General features: G+C 44.6%; 1 protein-coding gene across 2 annotated transcripts in view; it reads right to left on the bottom strand.

Moving 5' to 3' along the window:
- Nucleotides 1–22: 22 nt before the first annotated feature.
- Nucleotides 23–26,961, bottom strand: part of LOC135195610 (ragulator complex protein LAMTOR3-like) — an 80,368-nt gene continuing 53,429 nt past the window's right edge. For both annotated transcript variants that reach the window (XM_064221937.1, XM_064221936.1), the window contains exons 4-5: nt 22,829–22,962; nt 23–486 (exon numbers count right to left, since the gene is read on the bottom strand). In XM_064221937.1, coding sequence (XP_064078007.1) covers nt 349–486; nt 22,829–22,962 — 272 coding nt within the window. In that variant the 3' untranslated portion in view covers nt 23–348. The remainder of the gene's footprint in view (nt 487–22,828; nt 22,963–26,961) is intronic.

Raw genomic sequence — 26,961 nt, forward strand, 5'->3', positions numbered from 1 at the left:
TATGAAATAGTTTAATTACCACTGTACTTTATCATTTACTTTAATAATTAAATTCATAAAAATCTGTCATGGTTAAATATAATTTTACCTTACATATGAAAGAAGTTTCTTTAATATCCTTGATTTCCTTCTTCAATTATTCTTTTATTATACTCATTCTCTAATTTATTAAAAGCCATAAATGGCAAGGACCAGATATTATGGTACGTTAAGGTAAATGGGTTGTGTATGTACTGGTAGTATATACCATTTCATGCTTTATAAACCCACACAGTTGATTTATGGAAAAATATCAATTGAATACAGTACATTTTCTATACACTACCAAACTAAAAATAACCTATTTTTTCATGAAATATCTACAACTGGAGTTAGCTGAGTGACGATGTGTGTAAACTGGTCCTCCAATTCCATTAGCAATCCTGTATTTGCAGTACTGGTTCCAATAACGGTTATTACAAGGGGAAGCTTGTTGAAATGCACAACCTGAAAATAATAGAATTCACTAATGAAATTTTAATAACACACTGCGGTGTGAGGTAGTGGTGTTACGTAAAAAAAATAAAAAAGCCTAAGAATTTCATGAAAGAAAAAACACCCGACTTCTACAACTGCCCTCACCAGTTTTTGCTCAATCTTTAAACAAAGCAATACAATACAACATAGCTATTAGCCTTGCAAGTACCCTTGCAGTAATTGATCTAGCCATATTGCAAGTACCCTTGCAGTAATTGATCTAGCCATATTGCAAGTACCCTTGCATTAATGAAGTAGTTCTTCCTTTTGCAGAAATGCCCTGGCAATGAGCAACAGTAGCAACTTCCATAGTACTTGTACAATCTGCTCTGCTGCAACTATACGGCCCAAAGAAAAATTGCCTAGGTAACTGAGTTACGTATTTATGACAAAACTGCAAGAAAAGGAGTGTCTACTCCACATACCCTAATGATGCCAGTTTGTTTCATAATGTTCTTGAAGGCCAATGTTGTGGAGAAATTTCACAAGGATACCTCTGTATATGCCATCAACATGGTATGACTGAGCCAGAAGATAACTATCTACAAACCAGAACTTGTTACCTCTTGTGTTCAAAAACTTAAGTCCTTGGTCTGTTACCAAGAACAAAAATTAAGGAAACCCATAGATTAATTGTACCCTCCTCTAAAACTTATGCCTTTCATCTTCAACATGATATCCAATCAAAGACCCATCAAAATCAGGATTCTTCCTGTAGCTCTGTAGGGGTCAGTGCACCTCGTGCGGTACACTGTAGGCATCAGCCGTTACAGTCCTTTTACTGTACCTGGCTTCATATTCTCCTCCATCTTACTTACCACCCTCTCCTAACAACTGATTCATAGTGAAACTGCGAGGTTTTCCTCATTACACCTTTCTGTCCTTTTCACTGTCATTTTCCATTTCAGTGGTGAATGACCTCATAGGTCCCAGCATTTGGCCTTAATTCTTTATTTTATCTTCATCCTGTAGAACCCTTAAATCCTTTGGAGGTTCCTCACTCATATCATCCATCAGTACCACTTAGTTCTGAGAAGAATCAAAGCTTGTTCACTTGCTTAGAGGTGGGAGTTACTCAGGCCAAATCACTGGGGTTGAATGTCCCACCCAGGGTTAAGGCCACTGAGGTTGAAGTTCTTGGGAAGGTATACACTAACACACAGATCACAGGAAAAGGATCCACCTACTTTGCTAACTCCTGTGTTTTCCTTCAGTATGACCATGCAATGATCTAAAAAGTGGACACCAAGGTTGCTTTCTACACAGTCAAGCGCCTCAGTGGCGTGGTTGGTTTGGTGTTTGCTTCTCACCTCGGTGGTCGCGGGTTCGATTCTCGACCATTCCATTGAGGAGTGAGAGATGTGTATTTCTGGTGATAGAAGTTCTCTCTCGACGTGGTTCGGAAGTCACGTAAAGCCGTTGGTCCCGTTGCTGAATAACCGCTGGCTCCTTGCAATGTAAAAACGCCATACAAACAAACAATCTACACAGTCCTTCTGGTCTTCCTCTTCTCTTGCTGTGGGAGTCCAAGCCTACGGAGCAGCTGAACTTCGCATCTTTGTTCTTGCTGTCACTAGTTCTACAGTTTAAAGTCTCAATGGCAGTTTGAGCCATACCTACTCCCAGATCACTGGTTATACTCAATGAAGAGCACATTCTGCCAAGGCACACCAAGCAGAACACTATTTAGCAAATCACTTCCAAGCTTGACCCTGAGTTAGGCTGGGTATTCATGATCAAGTTTACCTGTCAGTCCACCTGTCTATTCATCGTGTAGATGACAGTTTGTGGGTGGAGTCAGTCCACTCACCGGAACAGCTGAACTGATAGTATTACCCAAAGTTCTTCCGACCGACTGACTGGTGATCGCATGTGTGGAAAGGTAAGGAACAATTTTATGACAGTTTGCAGCTGGATTTTGCCTGGGAAGGATCTCAGTCCCTCAGACCAGAATATGTATAAACTATGTTTAGACCCAATTCTTTTTGCACACTGGTTCTCATGTAATAAGACAATCTGTCCTCTGAATCCTTACTGAAAGCTGTTCATTCACCTTTGTTTCAACAGATGGCGTTTCCAAAAATAAAATACAGGCAGTCCCTGGTTTATAGTAGGGGTTCCATTCCCGTTGGTGTGCCATAAGCCAGAAATTGCCATAACCCAAAACATCATAATTATAATGGGAACAAATAGCACTTACAGCGCCGTCATGGCCCTGTAAATCCAGGTTACGGCAACGTAAATCCACTTACGGTGCCAAAAATTTGGGGTTAATGGCGCCTTGAGCCTAGCACTGTAAGTCCGGAACGACATAACCCGGGACTGCCTGTATAAGTAATAAAATAAATGTAAAATATTAAGAAATCTGACATTCACAAGATAAATTACGAGAATATACAATTGTATTTTGCTGCTACCTTATAAAGCAACCCCCTATATAAGCTACAAAGGACTTCCTATGATAGGACCACCTAGCATTCACTTGCAGTTTATTCAGTATGAATGGTCTCCTAACCATTGTGCAGGAAGTTTAAGGCTTTGAAAAAATATGATATTTTAATGATAAAATAAGGTTTCACATATATACTTACCAAACAATTACATTAGCTGTACGCTTTCTTACCTGGCAGTCGAAAATGATATTGTTAAGATACAATAAAGTTTTGTACATACTTACCTGGCAGATATATACTTAGCTATAGACTCGGTTGTCCCAGACAGAATTTCAAAAACTCGCGGCACACGCGACAGGTAGGTCAGGTGATCCACCATTCCCCCGCTGTGGGTGGCGGGATCCGGACCATTCCCGTTTTCTAAGACAGATTTTCTCTTCCACCTGTCTCCTGAGGGGAGGATGGGTGGGCCATTAATCGTATATATCTGCCAGGTAAGTATGTACAAAAAACTTTATTGTATCTTAACAATATCATTTTTGTACATGAAAACTTACCCAGCAGATATATACTTAGCTAATTGGCACCCTTGGTGGAGGGTAAGAGACAGCTAAAACATAATGATAATAATTATAATAAATACATTAAAAACAGGGAAAAAAAAAAAACAACATATGTTCTTGGATATAATAATCCATGGTTCCTACCTGATTGGGCTGAAGACTTCATGACTACTGTCTATGAGTCTGCCTGCCTCAAGAGTCCCAGCGAGGTATGGACTATGCTGAATAACTCTTTGGATCGTGTCAATGGGGGCTAGCCCGCTTTCGCGACAGAGCCTACTCTGGATCGTACCAATGGGGGCTGACCCACTTACATGGTAGAGCCTTTACCTTTGTCATATCATGGGGACTAGCCCTCTTACATGACAGAGTTAAGGTTTCTATAGGTAAACACATGGAGGGCACTGAAGCCAATCCCGATCACCTGACATGTTAGTACTGTTATTATAACCTATGTATTGCAAGAGGTCCCCTATTCCCTCTGACAATCAACCAATAAAAACACCACCAATAACAGAAAGAAAATTTTTGTTTTTAACACTAAAAGAAACTAATAAGGATTAGCCTCAGCTCCTTCTCCCAGCACTGAATCCGCAGAAACATACGCTCCCAGAGCAAAGCACTTTTCGTAAGAAATTTTAACATCTCCAAAACGTTGACTCTATCAGAGTCTGAAGAGACCAGGTTTTGTGAAAGGCCATTGACGTAGCTATGGCTCTCACTTCATGTGCTCTTACTCTGAGGATCTTGAGATGCTCTTCATTGCATGTAAGGTGAGCTTCCTTTATCAAATCCTTTATGAAGAACGTTAGGGCATTCTTTGAAATAGTTCTTTTAGGATCTTTTACCGAGCACCAAAGACTTTCTTCTGTACCTCCTAATAACGCTTTTTGCTTCAGGTAGAACTTGAGTGCCCTGACTGGACACAAAGTCCTCTCTAGTTCTTTTCCTGTTAGTGAAGAAAGTCCTTTTACCTCAAAGCTTCTAGGCCATGGTTTTGAGGGATTTTCGTTCTTCGCTAGAAAAAGTGGTTTAAAGGTGCAAACCGCTGAATCCTTCCTAAAACCAACTTTACCTTCCAAGGCTTGCAACTCGCTAACTCTCTTAGCTGTTGCTAATGCGAATAGAAATAAGGACTTTCTAGTTAAGTCTCTAAATGAAGCTGTGTGGGTACGAACTTCTCTGACATTAGGAACTTAAGGACCACATCCAAGTTCCAGCTAGGTTTCTTAATTTTCTGGTCTTTCATGGTTTTGAAAGACCTTATTAGGTCATGAAGATCCTTATTGTTTGTAAGATCTAGACCTCTATGTCGAAAGACTGAGGCCAGCATACTTCTGTAACCTTTCACTGTTGATACTGCCAGGTTACAACTCTTTCTCAAATAGAGAAGAAAATCAGCGATCTTAGTTACAGAGGTACTGGAAGAGGATATTTTTTCTTATCTTACATCATCTTCTAAACAACGGCCCACTTCGACTGATACACCTTAGAGGTGGAAACTCTTCTGGCTCTTGCAATAAGCCTTCGCAACTTCGCGCCGAAAAAACCCCTTGCTCTGACGAGTCCTTCGACAGTCTGAAGGCAGTCAGACTTAGAGCGGGGAGGTTCTTGTGAAATCTGTCAAAGTGGGGCTGTTTGAGAAGATCGTTCCTTAGTGGAAGCGATCTTGGAAAATCTACTATCCACTCCAGTACCTCTGTGAACCAGTCGAGAGCTGGCCAGAAGGGAGCGATTAGGGTCATTTTGTTCCCTCTGAGCAGGCGAACTTCCTCAAGACTTCCCCTACTATCTTGAAAGGAGGGGAAGGTGTATGTATCTAAACCCGCCAATCTAGCAGAAAGCTGTCTACGGCTACCGCTTGCGGATCCGAGATCGGGGAGCAATAATTTTCCAGTCTGTAGTTCTTGTTGGTCGCGAATAGGTCTAAATTGGGTCTTCCCCACAGATGCCAAAGTTGTTGGCAAACCTGAAGATTGAGTGTCCATTCTGTGGGTAGGACTTGGTCTTTTCTGCTCACAGATCCGCCCGGACAATTTCTCTCTCCTGCACAAACCTTGTGAGAAGAGAGATTTTCCTTTCCTGAGCCCAAATCAGCAGATCCTTTGCTGACTCGTACAGGGAGAAGGAATGCGTCCCCCATGTTTCTTTATATATGCAAGGGCTGTTGTATTGTCCGAGTGAATTTGAACCACCAGACTGAGACCTGTTCCTCGAAATGAACTAGAGCCAGATGAATGGCTGTTAGTTTCTTTCTTGTTTATGTGCCAGGACACTTGTTCTCCTTCCCAAGTGCCTGACACTTCTTTCGAACCTAAGGTTGCTCCCCACCCCGAATCTGAGGCGTCTGCAAATAACGCTAGGCGAGGGTTCTTTAAGTGAAGGGAGATCCCCTTGCTTAATAGTTTTGGGATCTAAACCAACCAGAGGAGATTCTCCTTGATTCCCTTCGAGATTGGAAAGGTTTCTCCCAGTTCTTGAGACTTCCAATCCCATATCTCCTTCAGAGTAAAAATTGAAGGGGTCTTTAGGTGTAGTCTTCCTAAGGAAACGAACTGTTCCATCGAGGAGAGGGTCCCCACCCCAGCAAACTCATCCATTCCCTCGCGGAACAATGTTCTTTCCTTAAGAAGACTGCCACCTTTCCAAGCAGCGTTCTCTCCTTTCCTGCGAAGGATACACTAGAAAATCCCGAGAATCTCGAATCCCCAGATAGACAATGCTTTGCTGGGAATCAGCATGGATTTCTCGAGATTGACTAAAGTCCCAGGGACTTTGTCAAGTTCAGAGTAAAGTAAAGGTCCTCCAGACATTGTTTCTCCGATTGGGCTCTTATTAGCCAATCGTCTAGATATAATGAAATCCTGATCCCTTCCAGATGTAGCCAATAAGCTACGTTCCTCATGATGTCCGTGAAGACTTGAGGGGCAGTCGAAAGTCCGAAACACATCGCTCGGAACTGAAATACTTTCCCTTGGAACATAAACCTTAGGTATTTCCGCGATGCCGGATGAATTGGCACATGGAAATACGCATCCTGAAGGTCCAGGGACACCATCCAGTCCCCTGGACAAAGAGCAGACAGAACAGAGGAAGAAGTCTCCATCGAGAATTTCTTTTTCATAACAAAGAAATTCAGGGCACTGACGTCTAGCACCGGTCTCCATTCCCCTGATGCTTTTGGTACCAGGAACAACCGATTGTAAAATCCTGGAGACTGGAGATCTTGTACCAGTTCTACCGCTTCTTTCGAAATCATCTGTTCCACTGCCTGAAGAATAGCCATCCTTCGGACAGGATCTGAGTATCTTGCACTCAACTCCCTTGGAGTTGTCGTCAAGGGAGGATTTTCCCTGAAGGGGATCAAGTATCCTTTCTTCAGGATCGAGAGGGACCAAGAATCCGCTCCCTTCTGCGCCCAGACTTTTGCAAAATGGAGTAGTCTGGTGCCTACTTTTGTCTGGAGGACTCTCTGCTCAGATTTCCCGAAGGACCTTCTAGATGGTCTACTCCTCCGTTCTGGTCTGCGACCTCTAAGAGGGGTTCTAGAAGAGGAGGCACCTCAAAAGGGCTGCACAAACGAGGGTCTCTCTCTTTTTTCAATAGGCACTGCAGGTCTAAACTTTTTAGCCGATTGTGTGAGGAGATCCTAGGTAGCTATCTCTGTAAAGGATTTTGCTACCTCCTTAACCGTCTCTTGCGGGAACAGATGAGAGGAAAGAGGAGCGAAAAGAAGAGAGGATCTTTGTAGAGGTGATACGGCTCTTGCTAGAAAAGAGCTAAAGACCGATCTCTTCTTTAACACTCCTGTTCCAAACAGAGAGGCAACTTCTACAGAGCCGTCCATAACTGCTCTGTCCAAGCAAGCTAGAACACTTGAAAGTTCTTCCATAGAGACGAAGTCCGTGTCTTGGGCTCTCTTGGCTAATGCTCCCAAGGCCCAGTCCATAAAATTGAAGACTTCTAAAGTCTTGAAGAGGCCCTTTAGCAGATGATCTAATTCACACATGCCCCATGTTGCCTTTGCAGAAAGCAAAGACTTCCTCCTGGATGCGTCTACCAAAGAAGCAAAATCAGCGTCTGCGGATGATGGGAGGCCTCATCCCATGGGTTCTTTGGTCTCGTACCACCTTCCAGGTTTTCCTGTTAACTTGGAAGGAGGACAGGAAAAAACTGTTTTACCAGCTTCTCTTCTTGAGGCTAACCATTCTATAAAGGTCTTTAAAGCCTTCTTCATGCATAATGCCGGGCGCATCTTAACGAACGAAGACGACTTATGAGCTTTGGTGCTGGACATTAGTGTTCCTGGTGATGGAGGATCAGCAGGATGAAGGGAGTCTCCAAACTCCTCTAGAAGCAGAAGTGAGAGCCTCTTGTAGTCTGAGACTGCTACATCTACGGGCTTCTCATCATCCGACACTTCTTCCAAAGGCTCAACTGAAGGCGACCGTTTGGAAGTGATAGGGCTCTTCCCGGGAGAAGTACTCCTTTCCCAAGAAGGAGAGCGCTGAATCTTCGACAAATTTCTATTTGCCGTAGAAGGAGGAGAAAAATTCCTATAAGAAGAATGAGGCTCCTGGCAGTCAAAAACATTCTTGCGCCTACTAAGCTCTTGGTGTCTAGTCACTTGAGGTCCAAAAGACTCCTGGCACTTGATAGGCTCTTGGCGCCCTGACTCAAGGCGCTTGAGAGGATCCCGGCGCCCTGACTCCTGACGCCTAACAGACTCCTGGCGCCCTGACTCCTGACGCCTAACAGACTCCTGGCGCCCTGACTCCTGACGCCTAACAGACTCCTGGTGCCCTGAATCCTGGCGCTTGAAAGGCTCTTGGCGCCCTTCCTTGCGTCTGACTGCCTCCTTGCACCTGACTGCCTCCTGGTTCCACTCCTGGTCCTGCAGTCCCAAAGGATCCTGATACTTGTACTGGTTTAGGTTCTCTTCCGGCTCCTTGAACCTGAACCGATCGAGACTTCTGCTCGATTCAAGGCGTCTAGAAGGGGAGCGGCTAAGCACTTCCTGACGATGAATTGAGGCGCTTCTGTTAGGCTTCAACCCTTGTCTAAAGGGAGGGCGCTTATTTCTTGGAGAAGAGCGCCTACAGGCGAAAGGATCGCCTGTCAGGAGAAAAACTCCTGTCTAAAGAGTCTCTAGACGAAGGAGATAATCGCCTTGGAGAGTGAGATGGGCTCTCTCCTAGCCGAAGAGAGCGCTTAGAGGAACTCTTAACAGGGAGCGAAACATCTTTCCCTCCTTGTTGAATCTTAGTGAAGGAGCCTACCAGAGAGGATAACTGCTCCTGAAGGTTGATCAGAAACTTCTTCGTGGGATCCTGAAGAGAGGACTCCTGTCTTGCCTTCTTAGGATCAGAGGGCCAATTCTCAGGAAAACGCTCTGGGCTAGAATCAGCCGCGTCTCCTTTAGGCGCCTTCCAGGCTCTCTTCAAAGGGCGCGATTGAGGCAGAACTCCATCCTTGTTTAGGAGAGGAAGAGTCCGAGGCCGAAAAACACTCCCTTAGGATGCCTTTTCTGCGGCTATCCAAAGCAGCCTGGGACGTTACATCAGGATCTGCCGAAGGGACGCCTGACCGTTGGGGATGTTCTGCATTCTTCCTGCGGCTTTCGACATTCCTCCTCCCCTGGTCCTGGGGAGTTTGGAAGCGGTCTAGGCCTAGGAGCAATGAGGAACCGTCAGACGCCCCCTCCACTGCACTGGGGACACTGCACAAATCACTATCACCACTCTTACCTTCGTTAACGCTCGTAACTGATCTTGAAGTTTCTTGATAGAAGCTTTCACATTTTCCCTTTCAGAGGAAGAATCCTTGGATTCAGTACCGGGAGAAGCAGCTGTGGCTAAGGGAAAATTGTTAGTAACAGGAGAGTTATGAAAGTCTTGTTCTAGAGAACAAGATTTACTTGAAGATCTAACTGAGGCTTTCCTTATTCTATCCCTCTCAAGTTTCCTAACATAAGAAGATAACTCCTTCCACTCAAGCTCTGTTGAGTTCTCGCACTCAATACAGGTGTTATTAATAGAACATTCATTATCTCTACATTTAGAGCAAACATTATGAGGGTCTACCGACGATTTCGGTAGCCTAACCTTACAATCTTCCCTTTTACAAACTCTAAACATAGGTGAAGCCTTAGCTTCAGACATCGTGAAAGAGCAGTCAAAATCAAAGTCGAAAAACAGTCCACAATAAGCGTATGCCAAGCCAGAGAAAAAACAGAATACGTCACCAAAAAACAATCCAAATTCTCGGCAAACGAGTAGAAATCCAAAATGGAGGAACGAACAACAGATGTTGTTCGCTCAAGTGACAGAGAAAATCTGTCTTAGAAAACGGGAATGGTTCCGGATCCCGCCACCCAGCGGCAGGAATGGTGGATCACCTGACCTACCTGTCACGTGTGCCGCGAGTTTTGAAATTCTGTCGGGACGACCGAGTCTATAGCTAAGTATATATCTGCTGGGTAAGTTTTCATGTACAAAAATTAAAATTCCTGGCTGCGGTAGCAGCGCTGCCATCTTTTGTGTAGGTGATACAGATCCCACCCACTATCGGGAATACCTGGTACTGCTGAGCTTTTAAACTTCAATTCGTTGAGCCGCAACGTCCATCTGTGGGGAGGAGGGCGGGCTTTGATTATGTAATTGTTTGGTAAGTATATGTGAAACCTTATTTTATCATTAAAATATCATTTTCACATAAGTGACTTACCAAACAATTACATTAGCTGACTCCACATTACCCGGAAGGTGGGTATATGGACAGCTTTCTAAATAAAAATAAGTCATGTGCTCACATTATATATAATGTCTGCAGTACCTTAGCTTGTGAGAGAGCAGCTACAGGTAGATACTGCCTCTGGTCGGTGCCCTCATCACATGTAGGAGACATGGCAGTAAAGGCCAGGGTCGTCCCTACTAATGGTGGGATTTTTTGCAATCTTGGAAGTTCACCGATGATTGACAAAAAACAATAATAGTTTGCCCTTGCCCTGGGTGAAAAGACCAGATAACACTATACAACACCATCGCCTACACTAAAAATTATATGATACCCTTAGCCAGATATAAGAACTGGTGGGTACTTCAGGTACATGTACCCCCCGGCTTCCCATAACCACAAAACACCTCAAACTCAAGGCGAGGAGGCAGTAGAAGGTAAACACCAGGTCCCCCTATGCTTCCTCTCCCAACACCATTTCCGCTACTGACACCTGAAGAACTTATACAAGGTGACAGAAGTCTCAGTTTTCTGGATTGGACAATTACATCGTTAGCCAAAAAATTGAAGATTGCCAGTCTCTGGATGTGGATTTCCTGTGGACTGGCTCAATCTGTGTTCTGTGCAGACAGGGCAGCGAGACACGGTTCAGTGGAATTGGCTGCCTTATTCACTATGGGAGTACTCAAGAAGAGAGAACGGTGGTGCTCCTTCACATCTCTAGGAGTAACCACGAACCAAATATGGGCTTTGTTGTTCTCCCCCCTGCATAAAACTCACCTGTTTCCAGAAGAAACCATCAAGCATGTACTGTCAGACCTCGAGAACAAGTCCACCGATGATCTACTGTCTCAATCAGTGAGAAGACCTAAGGAACCTCGGGTGACAGTAGCCAAAACTTAACCTTTCCAAAAGCATACCTTTCAAGGAGGTAAGTCGAGGTGGTAGCAGAGACAAAGACTACCCTACGAACCACCTCCAAGTCTACCAAGAGGCCTCTCTTTATGACAGATAAATGATCGAAAGGTCCTTCACCCACCCGTGGGGGCAAAACTCCACAGCTTCTGGGAGGAATTGGGGTCGAAGAGGAGCAGAACAGCGGGTCATACAGATGCTTCGAGAAAGATATGGGATCCCTTTCACCGGATACACCACTGTCCAATACACCTGTCTGTTTGACAGCATACTCTACGGGATCAATAAGAGCTTTGGCTTAGCCAAAGATGTAGAAGAGCTCATCAGCCAAGAGGTCATAGAGGAGGTAAAACAGACACAAACTCCCCAGGGTTTTACAACCGGCTCTTTGTAGTCCCCTAGGTATCAGGGGGATGGAGACCTGTTTTGGACATAAGTGCTTTGAACATCCTCGTCCGGAAGAAGAAATTCCGAATGGAAACCAGTCGATCAGTAATGTCAGCCATCCAACCGGGCGACTGGATGGTATCTCTGGACCTGAAGGATGCATACTTCCATGCCCCCATTCATCAATCCAGAAAGTTCCTGAGATTTGTCTTCAAGAGGAGTCTTCCAGTCCAGAGCCCTCTGCTTCGGTCTGCCACACACCTCAAGTATTTACTCGGATTCTCGCTCCTCTGGGAAAATGGCTGCACTTGGTGAGGATCAACACAGCCTTTTACTTAGACGACTGGCTCCTGAGAGCCGGATCCAGTTGTCCATGTGCGAAGGACTTGGAGAAGACGCTTACTTTGACACAACAATTGGGTATTTTAAAAACCAATGAGAAGTCCCAATTGATTCCTACTCATAGGATTCTCTCTAGCTTTTCAGGTTTTTCTCTCCCTGAAGATGATAGAATCCAGCCTGTCGCCAGTCCAACAGTTTCTGGTTCACCCATCCTGCTCAGCTCTCGAATGGATGAGCCTAGTCAGGACCCTGGCTTCACTGGAGAGTTTGTTAGGTCAGGACGCCTACACATGAGGCCGCTCCAGATTTTCTTGAAAACAAATTGGTCCCGGAAGACACAGTCGGACTCACTAGTTTCCCCCCTGATGGAAGAAATAACGGTAGATCTTCGTTGGTGGCTCTCGAGGGAAAGATTACAAGAAGGAATTTCCCTAGTCATGTCGAACCCCGACCTGCCGTTCTTCTCAGATGCCTCAGCCAGCGGATGGGGAGCCTTCCTAGGAGCCAACAGAGTATCAGGTCTGTGGACAGAATGAGAAAGACCTTGCACAACAATGGGAAGGAATTGAAGGATATCCTTTAGAAGTACAAGCGTTTGACCTTTAGTCACCAGAGGAAACATAGCAGACTACTCTGCTAACACTACAGCATTGTCATATGTGCGGAAGTAGGGAGGGCGGGACCCACTCGTTCCTTCTCTCAGCAAGATAACCGAAAGTTCTCCTCAACACCTGGATGAACGAGAAGAGGATACACCCTTCTTCCCAAGATTGCATAAGGGAGAATGAACGTGATTGCAACCGAACTGAGTCGGGTAAATCAGGTGTTAGCCAACAGAAAAGACTCTGAACGAGTGTATGTCAGGACCTCTGGAAGCTTTGGGGAAGACCATCGATAGATCTGTTCGCCACATCGAGGAACAATCGCCTTTCCATTATCTGTTCTCCGATTCCAGAACCACTAGTGCGGAAAACAGATGCGATGCTGCTAGATTGGACAGGGCTGGATGTTTACGCTTTTCCTCCCTTCAGGATGATAAGAGAGGTCTTGAACAAGCTCCAGTCACACCAGAATGTGACAATGACTCTAGTCGCTCCATTCTGGCCCAGGAAAGAGTGGTTCCCGGACCTTCTCAGTCTGCTGGTGGATTTCCCCAGACTATTTCCACAAAATCCATCGCTTCTCAGATAACACCCATTTCAACGATATCACCAAGGGTTGTCTGCTAGGGCTGGCCCTGGCAGGATTCAAACTGTAGGAACCTGTTTCAGGCAAAAGGGTTCCGCGAAGAGGGCGTCAGAAGCTATTGCTAGCTGCAGAAGCAGCTCTTCTGCCAAGCTCTACCAGTCACCTATAACAGAGATTGCTGAATTTCGTTATTCTGAGGGACACCAAGAAGTTACATCAGTTTCCAAGCAAAGAGGCCTCGACAATCGTCTTTAGTTCCTCCAAGATTTCAAGCATGAAGAAGTGGAATGGAATTGGATGTAGTTTAAGGTGGCTTAAGGTCCCCAATTTGAACCATTGAAATTGTCAACCATGAGAGACTTAACTAGGAAGACACTATTCCTAGTTGCCTTAGCCACAGCAAGCAGAGTAAGTGAGAGTCCACAAGGCCAGAGAAGTCTCCTGGGAGGAGGTTATGAAACTTCCAAAGAGACTTAACTCGCCTGTTGCATAAAACCTGTAGTTTTTATTTGCAACTTCGACTGAGGAAGGCGAACGAAGCCTTGCCTGACTCCCTCTTCTTAGCAAACCACTCTTCTCTTCTTTCAAGTGCTTTCTTCGAGGACTGGTTTCGGTAATCTCGAAGGCGTTGATCTCCTACTTTCCAAACATCGACGGAGGGGAAGAAGGCGAAGCTGATTCAAAAAACAAAGTCCGGATAAGTCTGCATCAGGAACCTTAACAGACTAGAATAAGCAGAAGAGGTCTTTGCATCCTGGTCTTGGGTTTCCTCTTCCGACATGTCGGCCGACACCCCGTCTTCCTCTTCCGTCTGGCTTGTTGTCTTCTACAAAAAGACCATTAATTCTTGAAGCTGATATTAAATGGGTCCAAAGCGGAATCCTCTACCAAGGGTTTGGCCTTCAAACCATCCTTGGGCGAAGCCGAAGTCGTGACTCTTCTTTGAAAACGAACAACTGGGAGTTGAAAACCACATGAGACGAAAGAGGCGAGCGAGTCGAAACAGCTCGAGACTAATGAGGCGAATGAGTCGAAAAATCCTATCGACACACAACCTGGGTTGCTGTTTTGAGGAATTTCGTCTATAAGTGTGGCTTTCTGGTGACATCTGGCAACTCGTCGTGGCTTTTCCAACCACAGGCTACGGTACTGAATAATGAAATTCTTCATTTGCCTTTTTGTAGAAAAAATGATATTGTTATGGTACAATAAAGTTTCATACATACTTACCTGGCAGATATATACTTAGCTAAGACTCCGTCGTCCCCGACAAAAATTCAAATTTCGCGCCACTCGCTACAGGTAGGTCAGGTGATCTACTGGCCTGCCCTGGGCGGCAGGACTAGGAACCATTCCCGTTTTCTACCATATTTTCTCTCTTCCACCTGTCTCCTGCGGGGAGGCTGGGTGGGGCCATAATCGTATATATCTGCCAGGTAAGTATGTATGAAAACTTTATTGTATCATAACAATATCATTTTTCATACAATCAACTTACCTGTCAGATATACCATAGCTGATTGGCAACCCCTTTGGTGGAGGGTAAGAGACAGCTACTTCTGGAATAGGCAGGTAAACAACATATGTTGTAGGCATAAATAAACCTTGTTCCTACCTGATGGTGTAGACTTCGTGGGTGTTTGCCCAGTAGTCTGCATCACCTCAAGAAACTTTAACGAGATATATATCTATGGCCAAGAGTTTCTTGTGGGTCTGCCGATGGGGTCTTATCCGCTTACTCGGCAGAGCCTGAAAGGACTTTGTCAATGGGTGCTGATCCACTTATATGACAATACACCTTATGAAGGAGCATACAACCAATCCCGACCACCTGATCCTAACTACATGTTAGTAATAAAGATTGTTCAGAGTTATCCCCGAACTCTTCACAACAACCATAACTCAAAAAACACAATACGCACACATACAGAAATTAAAAAAAAATTATACTTATCTAATAAGATATCTCAAGAGTTCTTACTGAACAACAGTGACTGGCCGCCATGCGACACCAAGGCCCTTTTTGTTAGAAGAGACTCTAGAACATATCTAAAAAGAAGGCTAAGTATATACTTAAAGGATTGGAGTGTTGGCTCCCATTAGGTACCAGGATCGTATCCGCAGACACGAAAGGACCTAGAGAAAAACAACATTTCTCATAGGTCACAGGCGAACGTCTCTCAAGTAATGATATGCGAATACTGAGTTGCATCTCCAAAATGTCGTATCTAAGATGTTTTTAAGTGACATATTCTTTTGAAACGAGAGAGACGTCGCATACTGCTCTCACTTCATGAGCTTTCACTCTCAACAGTCGAAACTCTTCGTCAGGACAGATCTTATGCGCCTCTGTAATGACGTTTTCTCACAAAGATTCGAAGAGCATTCTTGGACATCAGTCTTGTGGGATCTTTTACCCGCGCACAAAGGACCTTGTCTAGAGCCCCCCCATCTGGTGTTTCCTCTGAAGGTAGAACTTTAGAGCTCTTACAGGACATAGAGACCTCTCTGCTTCTCTGCCTACGAGACTCGATAAGCCTTTAACCTCGAAGGACTTAAGCCAGGGGGAGGGATTCATGGGATTCTCGTTTTTAGCTAAAAACAAGGTTTAAACGAGCAAATAGCTGAGTCCCCCTTGAATCCTACTCTATCCTCCAGAGCATGTAATTCACTAATTCTCTTTGCTGTAGCTAAAGATAATAGGAATAAGCATTTCCTAGTGATGTCTCGAAACGACGCCAGATGAGGAGGTTCGAACCTTTCGGATGACAGGAACTTGAGTACTACATCTAGGTTCCAGTTAGGAGGAACCGGTTCCTTAGACTTCGTAGTCTCAAAGGATCTTATGAGATCGTGGAGATCCTTGTTATCTGCCAGATTTAATCCTCATTCCTGAAGACTGGCCGAAAGCATCTTCTGTATCCCTTTATTGTGGATACAGATAGATGAGATTCTTCTCTCAGGAACAGCAGGAAATCAGCAATTTCCACTACAGAGGTAGTGGAGGAGGACAACTTCTTAGATTTGCACCACCTTCTAAAAACCTCCCACTTGGACTGATATACTTGTCTAGTGGAGGCCCTGTGGGCTCTCGCGATCGCGCTTGCAACTTTACGAGAAAACCGTCTCGCTCTGACGAGTCTTTTGATAGTCGAAAGGCAGTCAGAGCGAGAGCGGGGAGGTTTTGATGATACCTCTGGAAGTGTGGTTGTTTGAGAAGATCCATCCTTCTTGGGAGGGATCTGGGAAAATCTACCATCCACTCCACCACCTCCGTGAACCAATCTTGTGCCGGCCAAAGGGGCTATCAATGTCATCTCTCCCCTTTGAAGCCACAAATTTTTTTCAGAACTAGTCCCAGGATTTTGAAAGGAGGAAAAGCGTAGACGTCTACGTGAGACCAGTCTAGTAGGAAGGCATCGACTATCAGAGCTCTGGGGTCTTCTACCACCGAGCAAAAGACTTCCAGCCTTTTGGAGAGGAACGTGGCAATGAAATCCACAATGAGGTCCCCCAAAGAGACCAGAGATACTTGACCAACACAGCTTGCGGTAGGGTCCACTCTGTGTGAAGGACCTGGTTCCTCCTGCTGAGTCTGACCACCCTTACATTCCTTTTTCCATGAATGAACCTTGTAAGCAGGGAGATGTTCCTCTGGGACGTCCAAAGCAGAAGATCTCTTGCAAATTCGTAGAGGAACAAGGAGTGAGTCCCTCCTTGTTTCCGAATGTAGGCAAGTGCTGTGGTGTTGTCCACATTTACTTGAACTACTTTGTTTGACACAAGATGTTCTAGACTCTTCAGAGCCAGGTGTACGGCGAAGAGCTCTTTGCAGTTTATGTGCCAAGACACCTGCGCTGCTTCCCAGGTGCCTGACACTTCCTTCGAGCCTAATGTTGCTCCCCAACCTTTCACCGACGCGTCGGAGTACAACACTAGGCTTGGGTTCTGGATTTTCAGGGAGATTCCCTTGTTCTCCTTCAGAGGGGCAACCACCATTCCAAGTGCGGTCTCATCTCCACTGGAATGGGAAAGGCGTCTGAAAGATGTCCCGGTCTTCCAACTCCACCAAGACCTCTTGAGGAAGAATTGAATGGAAGTGGACGTAAATGAAGTCTTCCTAGTGGAAGAACTGTTCGAGCGAGGAAAGGGTCCCTAGAAGGCTCAGCCATTCCCTCGCCGAAGTCTGTTCCTTCCCTAAGAAGAGAGAGACTTTCTGCAAACCTTTTGCGATTCTCTCTTGCAAAGGAAATACTCGAAAACAACCCCGAGAATCCATCTGAATCCCCAGATAGACTAAGTTCTGTCTGGGGGTCAGCTGTGACTTCTCGATGTTTACGAGTAATCCCAACGATCTGATCAGGTTTAATGTCAACGTAAGGTCCTCCAAACACTGTCTCTCTGATCTGGCCCTGATGAGGCCAGTCGTCCAGATACAGATAGATATTTACACCTTTGAGGTGAAGAAACCTCGCCACATTCTTCATAGGCTTGTGAAGAACTGAGGAGCTGTGGAAAGGCCAAAACACAAGGCTCTGAACTAAAAGATCCTTCCCCCCGTCATGAAACGGAGGTACTTCTTCGATGAAGGGTGGATCGGGACGTGAAAATAGGCGTCCTGGAGATCCAGAGACACCATCCAATCTCCTTGGCGCATAGCCGCAAGGACTGAGGCCGAAGTCTCCATAGAGACAACTTCTCCTTCTGAACAAATTTGTTCAGAGCGCTGACGTCTAGTACTGGCCTCCAGCCCCCCGAGGCCTTCGCAACCAGAAAAAGGCGATTGTAAAAACCCCGGGGAGTTTTGATCCAGTACTATTCTATCGCTCTCTTGTCCACATCTGATCCACCATCAGTCGAAGAGTATCCCTCAGCACAGGATCCCTGTATCTGGCTGACAGTTCCCGCGGAGTTGAAGTCAGGGGAGGACTGTCCAGGAAAGGGATAAGATATCCTTTCCTTATCACAGACATTGATGAGGCGTCTGTGTTGATACGTGCCCAGGACTCCACAAATCCCAGGAGCCTGGCACCTACTGGTGTTTGGAGGAGAGAAGCATCACTTTCCCTTCTTAAAAGGGATGGAAGGCAGACCTACCTCTCTTCTCAGGAGCCTTCTTTCTTGAGGGTGCTCTGGAGGTAGGGCCACCTTGAAAGGGCTGAACCGACGTACTCGGTCCTTTCTTTTCCACCGCAGTCGCAGGTCTCTTCTTCCTTGATGACTGGGTAAGAAGGTCTTGAGTCGCCTTCTCAGTTAATGAACGAGAAATGTCTTTCACTAACTGAGAAGGAAACCAAAAGTCCGATAATGGAGAGTACAATAGTGCTGCCCTTTGAGAGTGGGAGACTGCTTTAGTCAAAAAAGCACTGAAGACTGTCCTCTTCTTAAGAAGTCCCGCTCCAAATAAAGAGGAGATCTCAAACGAGCCATCCTGTACCGCCTTGTCGATACATGACAGAATACACAAGAGAACTTCTGGGTCGAGTCCTTCTGAATCATGGGCCTTCTTGGACATCACCCCAAGGGACCAATCTAAGAAGTTCAAAACTTCTGCATGCAGAAGACCGTTCTGACCAACTCCTTCTTTGAATCCATCCACGAATTCAAAGACTGAAGAGCCCTTTTCATAGAAATGGTGGGCTTCATTCTTAGAAAAGATGAAGACTTCTTCGCCTTTGCGCTCGAGAACAGAGCGCGCGGAGAAGGAGGAGCGGCAGGGGTTAAAGCGTCTCCGTAGTCTTCAAGAAGCAGGGCTGTCAAGACTTTGTAGCTTGATATTCCTTCTCTTCCACGATACTCGTCTTCCGAGTTTTCCTCCAACTCAGGGTCTAGAGGAGACTCCATAGACAAATCAGGACGTCTTTCCTCTGGGGGAGACAAACTCCTGATAGGAGAGGGACTAAGGGAATGATAATCCCTCCTTTTCAAAGTTTGAGCTTTGTGAGAAGCTTCCTCTTGGCTGGCGCCAAAGCCTAGGCTTCTCCCCATAAAAGATGACGCCTCGCGCTTGGATGACGCCTCTCGTCCGCTGAGCGTCCTGGCTGACGCCTCGCGCTTGGCTGACTCCTGACGTCTGGATGACGCCTCGCGCTTGGAAGACATCTCGCTCTCAACTGGCGTCCTGGCTGGCGCCTCGCGCTTATATGACGCTCTGTATGATGCCTCGCGCCTGTAAGACGCCTCACGTCTATCTGGCGTCACGTCTCTGAAATATGGCTCTCTCGATCTCTATCTAGAAAGCAAAACTTCTTCAGCATGTTTGGAAGACGAAGCTTCATGTCTGAAAGACGCCTCGCGTTTGGCAGGAGAGAGAGGACGAGACTTTTTGATCGGAAGAGAAACGTCCTTCTTACGAGAGGACTCTCGCCAAAAAACTCCCCCACCAATGAGGGCTAGCTGTTCTTGTACAGCAAGAAGAATTTTCCTTGAAGCTTCTCCCACGTCATCTTCAATGGGAGGAGAAGTCGAAGGCAAGCGGTCCGCTACGTCCATATAGGGAGACGTTGACGCAACCTTCGCCTTTTTGATAGAAGAGGGAGCTTCATCTGAGAAGCGCTCCGGGCTTGAATTCAAATCAGGTTCTCTCAAATGCAGTTTCAGTGGCCTAGAAAGGTCCGAATCCTTCCACCCTCGTTTAGGTGAAGGAGAGGGAGAGGAAGAGAAACACTCTCGCAGGACGCTTTTTCTATAGCGGCCCTGAGCAGCCTGAAGTGAAACAGAGCCTGCTGAAGGGACGTCTGACCGTTGGGGATTCCCCACAACCTCCTTAAGGCTTTCGAATTTCCTTCTCCTCTGGGCATGGGAGCTTGGAAGAGGTCTAGGCCTGGGAGCGTCGCAGGGACGATCAAACGCCCCCTCCACAACACTGGGAGCACTCACTTCACTGAACATTTCACTTTCACTATCCTTACCTTGTAAGACCGCCATTTTGGACTTCATCTTATGGATAGTAGCCTTCAGATCGGCGATTTCAGAGGCCGATTCTGAAAGTAAAGCTTGTGAATTCGACATAGAGGGAGAATCAAAATCATCAAGGTTAGATATAGGGTCAATAAAAGGCTCAATAGGCCTTGTACTCACACTCTTCAAACGTCTAACCCTATCCCTCTCTAACTTCCTCAAATAAGAAGTTAGAGTCTTCCATTCTTCTGCATTTAACCCCTCACATTCATGACAGGTATTAGTAGAAGAACATTCAAACCCCCTACATTTACGACATACAGTGTGAGGATCAACCGAAGCCTTCGGTATCCTCACCCTGCAGCCTACATTCACACACATTCTCACACTCACATTTGAGTCAGACATACTGAGAAAAATCAAAAGCAAGTCCAAATTCAGTCCACAGTAAGCGAATGCCAAAAACCACGATCCAAGATATGGTCACCAAAAAAAGCCGAGAAACGATGATCAAAAGTGAAATAAGAATCTAAGTCAGGAGGTAATAACAACAATGTTGATACCACCGGCGACAGAGAAAATATGATAGAAAACGGGAATGGTTCCTAGTCCTGCCACCCAAGGCAGGCTGGTAGATCACCTGACCTACCTGTAGCGAGTGGCGCGAAATTTGAATTTCTGTCGGGGACAACGGAGTCTTAGCTAAGTATATATCTGACAGGTAAGTTGATTGTATGAAAACGGTACCACTGCACACAACGAATCCAATGATGCGAGTCAGTCTCACAAGTGTGCGAATGTAACACACCTGAATGTCTGACTCCGTCCGAAGATATGTTATCTGAAGAGGACTGACGATCCTCCACGAAATTCTGGTCCAGAGTCGTGGCTGTCGTACGGCTCTTCTTCGAACACGAACGACTGGGAGTCGAAACAACACAAGACGTATGACGGTATGAGGTGAACGAGTCGAAGCAGCTCAAGGCGAATGGGGCGAACGAGTCGAAGCAGCTCAAGGCGAATGAGTCGAAGCAGCTCAAGGCGAATGAAGCGAACGAGTCGAAGCAGCTCAAGGCGAATGAAGCGAACGAGTCGAAGCAGCTCAAGGCGAAAGAGAGAACGAGGGTCAAGCACTCAAGGAAAATGAGCGAACGAGTCGAAGCAGCTCAAGGCGAATGAGGTGAATGAGTTGAAGCAGCTCAAGGTGAACGAGGCGAACGAGTCGAAAAAGCTCGAGACGAATGAGGAGAAAGAGTCGAAAATCCTATCGACACACTACCAGGGTTGTCATTCTGAGGAATTTCGTATATAAGTGTGGCTATCTGGTAACACCTGGCCACTCCCCGTGGCTTTTCCGACCACAGGCTACGGCACTGAATAATGAAATTCTTCATTTGCCTTTATGCAGAAAAAACGGTACAACGAATCCAACGATGCGAGCCAGTCTCACAAGTGTGCGAATGTAACGCACCTGAAGGTATGTCTGACTCCGTCCGAAGATACGCTATTCGAAGAGGACTGACGATCCTCCCCGAAAATCTGGACCGGAGTCGTGGCTGTCATACGGTTCTTCTTCGAAAACGAACGACTGGGAGTCGACTCGAGATGACTGAGGCGAACGAGTCGAAACCCCTACCGATACACAACGAGGCGAGTCAGTCTCGCAAGCGTGCGAGTGCTCTTAACAGGTGGCGACATCCCTCTCGTGCTGGGCATGTCTCTTCAAAGGACGCAACACTAAATCACTCCACACTTTTCGCCTCGACACAGGCGACTGCACTTCCGAGTCGGACGACAACTGCATGTCACTGATATCTACGCCTTTCCAGTGGCGTTTCCTGGGTACTCACGAGTCGACTACGTTGACGGAGTCGGCGACTGACCGTGGGCAAACTTCCCCAGTCTCCCTTAGACCTCCAGTATGTCTTCTTCCGGGAGCTAGGGCGTAGGGAGTATGACAGTGACCTTCGTCTAGGAGAACGGGGAACGGACAGTCGCCCCCTCGGACACGATACTGACACTGACACTTGGCCTAACACTGGCCTTATCGCTTGACTCTTTACGAACGCACCTCTAACATGGAAATGGTGTTGGGATCGGAAACATGGGATACCTAGTCTGGAGTAAATGGTACTAAAGTTGGAGGACTATCAAAAAGTAAAATATTAAATAAAAAGGCACGGAAGTTGTCTCTACTCTAGTTTTACTACACGCTCTAAGCTCTGTTTCCTTCTCCTATCTTTGTCCATTTTATCCAAATGGGCTTGAAAAGTCTTCCAACCTTGTTTATCTAAACTACGGCACTCATCACAAGTTAATTCCTTGCTACAGCACTGACCCCTACATGAACACATTTGGAGTGTGGATCATAACACAGTTTAGCTAATCTAGTTTTGCAGCCACTGCTGCAAAACCTAACTGAAGAAGAACTAGCATCAGGCATCTTCGTAACTGATGAAGCAAAAAAGCCAACCAAGAAATTGTACATCACCAAAAAGAAAAAATCCACAATGGCGACGAAAGTCAACTGCAACAACAAACCACCGGTGTTACCCTGTGGCCGGCAGAAAACGAATTGAAGTTTAAAACTCAGCAGTAACCATAGTAATTTACCCGATAGTGGGCGGGATCTGTATCACCTACACAAAAGATGGCAGCGCTGCTACCGCCGCCAGGAATTTGAATTTTCGACTGCCAGGTAAGAAAGCATACAGCTAATGTAATTGTTTGGTAAGTCACTTACGTGAAAACAGGTATTTTATGTACAATTTCTTGAAACGATTTTTTAAAATTACCATTTTATTTTTTGCCAAATACTACAGTACTCTGTTTCATCCTTAGAGCACTGGATTTTTCACTATAAACAGAGTTCTATATGAGGGAACATACCTGATAGTTTCCATAAATGCAAACCATTCTCTTATTCTTTCCCATGCCTAGTTTTCCCGCTTGGTCAGTTGCCATTCCAAATGTTGAAAGAAATGCTGGACGCATTCCAAGTTCTGGAGCATCCTCTGTCGACACTGAAATATAACACATAGTATCATCATGTGCATAAATGCTCACAAACTATGAAATCTATAGGTTAAATGATCACAAACTATCAAATCTATAGATTATGTAAAAATGATATTGTCATGATACAATAAAGTTTTATACATACTTACCTGGCAGATATATACTTAGCTATAGACTCCGTCGTCCCCGACAGAAATTCGAATTTCGCGGCACACGCTACAGGTAGGTCAGGTGATCTACCGCCACTGCCGCTGGGTGGCAGAACTAGGAACCATCCCATTTTCTAAGATAGATTTGCTCTTCCACCTGTCTCCTGAGGGGAGGCTGGGTGGCCATTTAATAGTTATATATCTGCCAGGTAAGTATGTATAAAACTTTATTGTATCATGACAATATCATTTTTATACATTCAACTTCCCTGGCAGATATATACTTAGCTGATTGGCACCTTTGGCGGAGGGTAAGAGACAGCTAATTACTGAATAGACAGGGAACAACATACGTTGTAGGTAACAAAAATATAAGAAACCTTGGTTCATACCGTGTCGGCGAAAGACTTCATGGCTACTGCGCCTATGGAGCTTACATCGCCTCAAGAGCCTCAGCGAGGTAGTGACCTCATGCTAAGAATTCGTTGATGGTCTGTCGATGGGGTCTTATCCACTACTCGACAGAACCTAAGGATCTTTGTCAATGGGGTCCTATCCACTTACATGACAAAACACCTTGCCATATGGCATCATTAAGGAGCATAACACCGATCCCGATCACCTGATCCTAATACCAGGGTTAGTACTACGATTGAAAGGAGTTATCCCCCCAACATCCTTTCAAACGACCATAAAAAACTCAAAACCAAACAATCTTTTAGTTAACCCTTAAACGCCGAAGCGGTAAAAATAAAAAACTCCCCCGAATTCCGGAGCCGGTTTTGAGTGAGCGCGGAAGCGGAAAAAATAATTTTTCAAAAAAAATCACAGCGCGCTTAGTTTTGAAGATTAAGAGTTCATTTTTGGCTCCTTTTTTTGTCATTGCCTGAAGTTTAGTATGCAATCATCAGAAATGAAAAATAATATCATTATCATATGTAAATAATGCGATATATGGTAGCGAAAAAAAAAAATTCATAAATAATTGTATTAATATCACGCTGTGCAAAAAACGGTAAAAGCTAACGAGTTTCTTTTTTTTTGTTGTATTGTACACTAAATTGCAATCATTTTGATATATAATAGATTGTAAAACAATAAAAGCAACACCGGAAAAATATTATCACAAAATGATGTACAAATTCGTAACGCGCGGACATAAAAAAATGTTTTTTTCAAAAATTCACTGTAACTCTAAATATTGTTCTAGAGACTTCTAATTTGTTTCAAAATGAATACAAATGATTGAATATTACGATACTGTATGAGTTTTAGCTTACAATTGCGTTTTTCGACCATTTCGGTAGAGTCAAAGTTGACCAAACATGGTTTTTTTTCTATTTATCGTGATTTATATGCAAATATTTCAAAAATGAGAAAAGCTACAACCTTCAATTATTTTTCGTTGTATTCTACATGAAATTGCGCACATTTTCATATATAAAACTTTATGTAACAGCTAGTTTAAAATGGTGCAAACATTACCACAATCGCACGTATGATTTTTCGGAAGAGTTACCCGCGCGGACGTAAGGAAAATGTTATTTTTTTCATAAATTCACCATAAATCGAAAAAATATGCTAGAGACTTCAAATTTGTTACAAAATGAAGGTAATGATGAATATTACTAAAAATATAAGAGTTTTGAGCTTAAACAATTTGCGTTTTTCGACGTCCATTTCGGTAGAGTCAAAATTACCGAAGGTTGAAAATTTGTCACTTATCATTTTTTATATGAAAATATTTCAAAACTGATGAAAGCTACAACCATGGGTTGTTTTTAGTTGTATTGTGCATGAAATTGCTCACATTTCCATATATAAAACTTTATGTAACGGCTAATTTTAAAATGGTGCAAACATTACCACAATCGCACGTATGATTTTTTCGGAAGAGTTACCGCGCAGACGTAAGGAAAAAGTTTCTTCATAAATTCACCATAAATCGAAATATTGTGCTAGAGACTTCCAATTTGTTGCAAAATTAAGGTAAATAGTTGAATATTACTACAATATAGCGTTTTAGCTTAACAATTGCGTTTTTTGACCATTTCGGTAGAGTCAAAGTTGACCGAAGGTTGAAATTTTGGCACTTATCGTTATTTATATGGAAATATTTCAGAACTGATAAAAGTTACAATCATGAGTATTTTTTTGTTGTATTGTGCATGAAATTGCGCACATTTTCATATATAATACTTCATGTAACGGATAATTTAAAACGGTGCAAAAATTATGTCAAAGTGACGAAATAATTTTTGAGATGTGTCACTGATACTTTTTAGTACAATAAGAAAGAAATTCGCGCTTGCGCGCCTGCGTAACGATTGTAAACAAAAAAACGCCTTGATCCGTGAACTCCCAGCATCCCCCAAGGCGCGTGATTCAAAAGTTTTCAGCTGGTACGCCTATAAGTTATTTTCCCGCGAATTTTTAAAAAAACTTTTTTGAGCCGACGTATGGTACATCCATTCGGAAATCGGGGGAGATTTTGACTCGACGTTTAATACGTCCATTCGGCGTTTAAGGGTTAAAAACAATATTATTTAAGGATCAGTACCAGCTCCCTGTCCCAGCACGGTATCCACTGATACATAAGGTCCAAGAGAAAAACACTTTTCATAAGTCACTCTGACGTCTTATAAGTCGTGGGAGGCAAATACCGAGTTGCATCTCCAATATGTTGCTGCTAATATGTCTTTCATTGACATATTTCTATTAAAGGCTAGGGAAGTTGCAATTGCACGGACTTCATGTGCTCTAACCCTAAGCAGCTTAAATGTTTCCTCTTGGCATTTCATGTGAGCCTCCGTTATCACATTTCTTACGAAGAATGCTAATGCGTTCTTTTCGACATTTTGCCTCTTCGGGTTCCTTACCGTGCACCATAGGCTCTGGATTACAACCTTGAAGTTGACTCTTTCTCTTCAGATAAACTTCAGTGCTCTGACTCCGGACAAGAGAGACCTTTCTGTTTTCTCTACCCACAAGGGGAGAGAGGCCCTTGATTTCAAAACTTCTGGGCCAAGGCTTAGAAGGATTCTCATTCTTGGCCGGAAAACAAAGGTTGGAAAGAGACAACAGCAGAATCTCCTCTAAAACCTACCCGAGAGTCTAATGCATGTATCTCACTGACCCTCTTGGCCGTCGCGAGGGTCAAGAGAAAAATGCACTTCCTCGAGAGGTCTCTAAAGGATGCCTTATCAGGTGGTTCGAAAGTATCCGAGGAGAGAAACTGGAGGACCACATCTAGGTTCCAACTTGGAGTGATAAAGGATTTAGACTTTGTAGTACCAAAGGATCTTATCAAATCATGGAGATCCTTATTGTCTTCTATGTTAAGGCCCCTGTTTGCTAAATACAGCCGAGCATACTTCTATAACCTTTTATGGTAGAAACAGCTAAACGTGATTCCTCTCTAAGGAAGATAAGGAAATCAGCAATTTCGGTCACAGAGGTATCGGAAGAGGACATCTTTCTTCGACCTACACCATCTACGGAAGACTTCCCACTTCGATTTATAGACCCGCAGAGTAAGGACCTGCGGGCTCTGGCAATTGCGCTTGCAGCTTTTTTCGCGAAAAGCCTCTCGCTCTGACAAGTCTTTCGATAGTCGAAAGGCAGTCAGGGAGAGAGCGTGGATGTTTTCCATGATATCTCTCGAAGTGGGGATGTTTGAGCAGATCTGTCCTCATGGGAAGAGATCTGGGGAAGTCCACCGTCCTCCATTCCAGTACCTCTGTGAACCAATCTCGAGCGGGGCCAATATGGGGCGATTAGAGTCAGTTTTCGTCGCCTCCGAGGAACGGAACTTTCTTAACACTTACGTTCCCCCAGAATCTTGAACGGGGGAAA

Source organism: Macrobrachium nipponense, chromosome 16 (genome assembly GCF_015104395.2).
Source record: "Macrobrachium nipponense isolate FS-2020 chromosome 16, ASM1510439v2, whole genome shotgun sequence".
NCBI lineage: Eukaryota > Metazoa > Arthropoda > Malacostraca > Decapoda > Palaemonidae > Macrobrachium > Macrobrachium nipponense.